General features: G+C 48.5%; 1 protein-coding gene across 1 annotated transcript in view; it reads right to left on the bottom strand.

Annotated features, from left to right (window-relative positions):
• Positions 1 to 269: 269 nt before the first annotated feature.
• The window catches only part of TLX2 (T cell leukemia homeobox 2), a 38577-nt gene continuing 31815 nt past the window's right edge, over positions 270 to 7031 (bottom strand). The window contains exons 2-3 of the mRNA XM_040420001.1: positions 1417 to 1654; positions 270 to 459 (exon numbers count right to left, since the gene is read on the bottom strand). Of these exons, the coding sequence (XP_040275935.1) occupies positions 270 to 459; positions 1417 to 1654 (428 nt within the window). The remainder of the gene's footprint in view (positions 460 to 1416; positions 1655 to 7031) is intronic.

Genomic DNA, 7031 nt, shown 5'->3' with positions numbered 1-7031 from the left:
AAGGTTCTACTGTACAAAGTTCTCACATTTCTGCACAATTTTCTACATTGTGGCTATTCACCATGGTTATATTCACGTTTCAAAATAATTTATAATGTCCAAATATTCCAGCAAGAGTTCGTTGAGAAGAGGACGTGTTGTTTTACATGTATGTCCACATATGAGGCAGGCCTTATGGACTACAGTGTTTAGAGGACCTGAGAATGTCCACACATCATATCTTAAATCTGATCTGTTCATGTTCTTGGTGCCTCAAACAAAGATCTAAGTCAACAGCTGGTGGTCTCATCAGCCCAGGGCTGTAGGTTCTGCAATGCACAGAGTGAGGAGTTATGTGTACACAGAGGGTCCCGGGGAAGAGATGGTTGGAGACTTTTCTGAAAGGCTTCTTGCTGAAGCTGCATCATCATACGATTTGTCTGCTGGCGCTCAGATTCTCTTTCTTCAGCTGTCTGACGCCTAAGTGCAAAAATAAGATCATTCAGACAGGACAGAAATGGTAAACTGCTGCTAGAAGATCTTGGAAAGAACATATAACAGGAAGACATTAGGACAATCTGTTCTTTTTTAGGGGATTTATTGGAAGTTCACTGGCTTTGACAGCTCCTACTTTTTGCCCCACTAATTAGGGATCCCAAAGATGACTCTTAAGTTAAAGAGGACCTTTCACCAGTTTTTACTTTATAACATCAATACGCTGTAGTCCATGTTTAGTAGATGTCATAGCGCTCATTTTTCCCTGATTATGCTCCCCTGTCACATCGTTGTGCCCCCCATTCTGTTTTGGCACCTGGTATGCTAATTCATAGTACGGGGAGGAGGACAGCTTTCCTCATTGGCTGTGACCTGTCCAGATGCAGCAGACCACATCACAGCCCGGGAGACGTGAGCTGCTTTCTCTCAATGGCTGCGACGCGGTCCAGCAGAGTTCTGGCAGCAGTTTTCTTCTGGCTGATTCTTGGCATATTTGCTGGAATGTGGCCAGATCTCCACCCGGTCCCCATTATAGTAAATGGGACCAGACAGAACCTCATAAATCTCCACCGCAACTAGCCTAAAGAGGTTGTGTCATCTGGCAGCATGGCCACCACTCCATTTACTTCTATGGGACAGCACTCTATTGTCTATTTTTGGCAGTTCCGTAGAAATTAATGGAGGACGGCCTCGATATGTCATCAGTGTCTCAGATGAGACAACCCTTGTAACTAAGCCATATAGACATGTCTTATCTATGGTAGCCTTCTCCCTTTGAACCACATATTAATTAGTTAAAGTGTGTTCTAGAGCGGGTCAGTGGTTATTATGAGGCGAGGACAACCTGCTTCTCTAGATCTGTATCTGACCGTAGTTGATAATGATGGATCCATGGCCTACAACAAAAGCCTCCTACATCCTACATCTCTCAGGTCAACTCACCTCCACTTTGTCCTGCGGTTTTGAAACCATGTCTTGACTTGAGAGTCGCTCATGCGCAGAGATTTTGCCAGAGTGGCTCTTTCAGCCGATGCCAGGTACTTCTGTCGGTGGAATCTCTTCTCGAGCTCACAGATCTGGAGGCGACTGAATGAAGTTCGAGGTTTCTTCCTCTTTGGAGGCGTGCGATTCTGATATGGATGACCAATCCGCCGAGACAAAGAGAAGGCCGGGAGAGCAGCTGGAATAGTAGGAAGGTTATGATGAAATTCCAGGTCTACTCATTGCATACAGATGAAACATGATCAAGTCATGGAGTTAGTCTTAGAGTTAAGATTAGAGTCAGGATTAAGGCGGAGTGACACTGCCAGATATTCGGGTAGATTATTGGGAAGAATTGCTCCTGCGAACGCTCGTTCCTGACAATCTGCTCGTCTAAATGTGCCGCCAATCATCCAATGAGCAAAATGATGCTGTCGTTCGTGTGGGCCACCAATATAATTCCTGGGCAGCAGACCGTGCAGTCTGAACAGTGTTCTGCTGCCCCGAAGCAATGATTCTGTGTGGGGACGAGCGATGGCAATAGCGACCCCTCGTCCTCATACTGTGGAGGAGATCACTACATGTAAATGTGTCTCCTCACTGAGCGAGCAGCCGACTGTCAGGAAGGAGCGCTTCTGTATGGGGACAAGCGATGGCAATAGTGACCCCTCGTCCTCATACTGTGGAGGAGATCACTGCATGTAAAGGTGTCTCCTCCACTGAGCGAGCAGCCGATGGTCAGGAGAAACACTTCTGTATGGGGACGAGCGATGGCAATAGCGACCCCTCGTCCTCATACTGTGGAGGAGATCACTGCATGTAAAGGTGTCTCCTCCACTGAGCGAGCAGCCGATGGTCAGGAGAAACACTTCCTTCCCGCCTTTAGAGTAAGAATTAGAGATAGGACTGTGGGTGACAAAAATGATGGGTTTTGTTTTAGGTTTTGTTTTAGAGTAAACCCTAGAATTAGGATTAGGGTCATAATGAGATTAAGGACTTTGATGGGATTTAGAGTCTTCAGGCTTGTGGGTGTTAAGAACATTACAAGGTCCATTTTACATCAGTGATTGACAGGAGGCGGTCCTATCAGTGATTGACAGGAGGCGGTCCTATCAGTGATTGACAGGAGGCGGTCCTATCAGTGATTGACAGCTATCTCTGTATACACAGTCAGAGGGAAGGCTGTCAATCACTGATAGGACCGCCTCCTGGACTACAGAGCCCAGAATGAGCAGGAATTTACATGAATAAAATCCAGGTTATACCGAATCTTTTCCCATAAAATAAATATCTGCTCAGCTCCTCCTGGTTTACAACACGGTGCTAGAGCCATCTCTGCATTCCCATTAAAGTGCTGAGTTGATCATAGCAATGCCTCGTCACCACCAAACCTATGGTGCAGGCTCGTTGTGAAGATGGAGTTCTAGATAACTGGTGCATCCCAGATCCTGCTAGGGAATCCTGTACTGGTGGAGGCAGGAACCCTCCGTGACCCACAGAGACAATGACCGATGAGTGTCTAGTCATGGACAGACTCTGCTGGGACTTCCAACAATGGTGAAGTCCCCAGGCAAGGCAAGGTCCTGTTACTGTAAGGGTGTGGGGCAAGGGACCTTAAATGTATTACTCTGCAGGTGTAAATTGTATACTTACTGCACATTCTCAATCCGGCACTAATACATTCCTATGGAAAAAAATGCCAGATCCGGCATTCTGGCAAGTGTTCCGGAATTTTGGACGGAGATAAAACCGTAGCATGCTGCAGTATTATCTCCGTCCTGAACATTGCTCTCCATTCAGAATGCATGGGGATATGCCTGATCAGTTCTTTTCCGGTATTGAGCCCCTCTGACGGAACTCAGTGCCGGAAAAGAACAACGCTTGTGTGAAAGTACCCTAACATTTACTGTTGGTTTATTCTATGTTACCGATCTGTTATATATTCTCAGCTTCTTGATCACTATATTGTTCAGTAAACTCAACTGCCGGGGAAGAACCGCTGTCTGCGTCTGTGGCATTGTGTACCCTCTGTACCTGTGGGCTCAGCCCTCGGTCTCCTTTAATTACCACCACAGACTGTTTCATAATAAGAATCAATAAAGTTAGAGTTCCACAAATGTCCACTGACCTTAACAGGAACATCAAAAACTCCATCAACACAAACCATCATATAAATGGAACCACAAGTTATTATTGTCTACTTCACCACAAGAGACTGTACAATATTTGGCTCTGAAGACTGCTAAAGGTCCAAAATGTTCAGAATGTTAAGTTTAAAGGAAGGATTAAAGTTAGTCTTAGAATTAAAATTCATTTTGGAGTTACGATTACATTTAGAATTGGGATTAGAGCTAGGATTTCAATAAATTTGAGTGTTTAGGGTGTGGATAGGATTAGGATTGAATTTGGTTTTAGGAATAGGATAAATTCTACATTTGGAATTAATAAATGTTAGATATAGGGTTAGTCTAGAACCTATAGATGGGGATTGTCTAGGACCTATAGATTGGGATCGGCTAGGACCTATAGATGTGGATCGGCTAGGACCTATAGACGGGGATCGCCTAGGACCTACAGACGGGGATCGGCTAGGACCTACAGACGGGGATCGGCTAGGACCTATAGATGCGGATCGTCTAGGACCTATAGATGGGGATCGTCTAGGACCTATAGATGGGGATCGTCTAGGACCTATAGATGGGGATCGTCTAGGACCTATAGATGGGGATCGTCTAGGACCTATAGATGGGGATCGTCTAGGACCTATAGATGGGGATCGTCTAGGACCTATAGATGGGGATCGTCTTGGGCCTATATATTGGGATAGTCTAGGGCCTATAGATTGGGATAGTCTAGGGCCTATAGATTGGGATCGTCTAGGACCTATTGATTGGGATCGTCTAGGACCTATAGATGGGGTTAGTCTAGGACCTATAGATGGGGTTAGTCTAGGACCTATAGATGGGGATCGTCTAGGACCTATAGATGGGGATCATCTAGGACCTATAGATGGGAGAACCGTGGCTCCGATGTGGTGCATCACCCAGTGGCACACACCCAGTTTCAGGCAGTCAAGGCTCCAACACCTCAGCCGAAGGGAGCTGTCTGTCCTTCCCATCATCTGCTGGTCCTAATGCTCCTGCTCCTCCTCCTCCTACTCCTTGTCAGTCATTCCGTCAGCGATTGCCAAGAGACAGCAGTCTGCGTGCACTCATCCAACGCCGCAGAAGCTGAACGTGCTCCTGTCCAAGTTGCTGGTGCTGCAGTCCCTCCCTTTTCAAGTGGTGGACTCTGCACCTTTCAGAGAACTGATGGCTTGTGCCGAGCCGATGGTGGAGAGTCCCAAGCCATAATTTCTTTGCCAATAAGGCAGTACCAGCCCTGCACACACATGTAGAACAGAAGGTGGGCCAGTCCTTGAGCCTGTCGGTGTCTGCCAAAGTGGACACCAGCACCGACGTGTGGAGCTATAACTACATGTCCGTTACAGCCCACTGGGTGAATGTGGTTCATGCACAGCCACACCAGCAACTTGGCCAGGTGATGCCACTTCTACCTCCAAGTTCTCACACCGTTGGTCGTGCGACAATGTCCGCCTCTGCCTCCTCATCCTCCACCGTGTCCTCAGCCTCCACTGCAGGGACAATTCACAGTGCCCCTCCAGCATACCACATGTGCAGGGCACGGCAGTGTCACGCTCTTTTGCACCTTGTTTGCCTGGGCAAACAGAAACACACAGGGGAGGAACTGCTCTGTGTCCTTCATCAAGAAATTGAATCCTGGCTTTCTCGACAACTGAAAATCGGAACCATGGTGACCGACAACGGGAAGAACATGGTGCCGGTGCTGCGTCAAGGAAGGCTGAGCCATGCGTCCTGCCCGTTAACGTGTTTAATCTGGTGGTCAAGTGGTTCCTGAAGTCTTCCACCAATCTGCAAGACAACCTAAAAATGACCAGGAAACTTTGCATGCACTTCAGCCACTCGTACACCGCCAAGTACACCCTCCTCGAGTTGCATCGGCAGAACGGCGTCCCCCAACATAGGCTGATATGTGACGTATCCACCCATTGGAATTCCACCCTCCATATGTTGGACTGACTGTACGAATAGAGAAAAGCCATTAACAATCACTTCAGTTACAAACAGTAACTTCGATGTCAGCCAGTGGCAGCTCATGTGTGACACCTGTTTGCTCAGGCCCATGGAGGAGGTCACATTATTTGTCAGTCGCCAGGACTACGGGATGAACAACGTCATTCCACTGCTTCATGTCCTGGAACAGATGCTGCTAAATCTGGCTGGTTAGGGGACTGGAGACGTGGTGACTACATCTTACGGCCACATGAGCCCTGTGGGGAGTGAACTGGAGGAGGAGGAGGAGATTGGAGCACAAGCAATGTGTAGCGAAATGGGTGGCTTTTACACACAGGGTGATGACCCTCTCTACCGGTCCAACATGGGGGCCTTTTTTTACACCCGCTGAGAAGGAGGACAAACTGAACTACTATAAAGACATCCTATATAGTCAGTTGGCTGCTGCCTATCTGCGCCATCATCCATCCTCTCGCAGGTCTGACCGGGGGGGGCCCTCTGTGCTCACATCTCTCTGCCATGGCTGCTGTGGAGGGGTGGGGTGGTAGGAGCAGTTCCAGCTCCATCAGCAGCAACTTGAGTCTAGAGTCACTGATGAGCAGCTTTCTTCACCCGCCTAGTGAAGAAACTACTCACCAGCAGCAGGTAGACCTGGAGCAGGACCTGAACCAGCAGTTGGTGGCCTACTTGGACAGCACCCTGCCAAAGCACATTGAAGATCCGCTGGACTACTGGGTAGCCAAACTGGATTTCTGGCCGCAGCTAGCAAAGTTTGCCCTGGCAAAGCTGTCCTGCCCGGCCAGTAGTGTGGCATCAGAGCGGGTGTTTAGTGCGGCGGGGGCCATAGTTACCCCAAGAAGAACTCACCTGTCCATCCAAAATGTGGAGAGACTAACCTTTGTCAAGATGAATCAGGCATGGATCAGCCAGGATTTCCACCCACCAATGCCTGATGCATCAGACTAGATCATCCATGGTGCCACACCAACACTTTGACAAAATAGACCGGTTTCGTCTGGCTACCTGCCTCAGCTACTATTCTGATGCTGCCACTTGCCTGATGCCACACATCTGATGCCAAGTGCTCCTTCTTTCACCCACCATCTTCAGCTGTACTGGTATTGCCACCCACCTCCCCACTCTGTCACCCGCTCACTCTGTGGTCTCTTGATGCTGCTGCCACCTCCCCACTCTGTCACCTTGCCACTCTGTGGTCTCCTGATGGTGATGCCACCTCCACACTATATCAACTTGACACTCTGGTTTCCTGATGCTGCTGCCACCTCCTTACTATGTCACATTGCCACTCCGTGGCCTCCTGATGCTGCTGCCACCTCCACGCTATGTCACCTTGCTACTCTGTAGTCTCCTCATGCTGCTGCCACCTCCTTACTATGTCACCTTGCAACTCTGTGGTCTCCTCATGCTGCTACTCTCACATCCACACTGTCATTGTGCCACTTTGTGGCCTCCTCCTGATGC

The sequence above is a fragment of the Bufo bufo genome, chromosome 2 (genome assembly GCF_905171765.1).
Source record: "Bufo bufo chromosome 2, aBufBuf1.1, whole genome shotgun sequence".
Classification (NCBI taxonomy): domain Eukaryota; kingdom Metazoa; phylum Chordata; class Amphibia; order Anura; family Bufonidae; genus Bufo; species Bufo bufo.
Note: the sequence above shows the minus strand (reverse complement) of the source record. Positions and strands in the feature narration are given on the sequence as shown.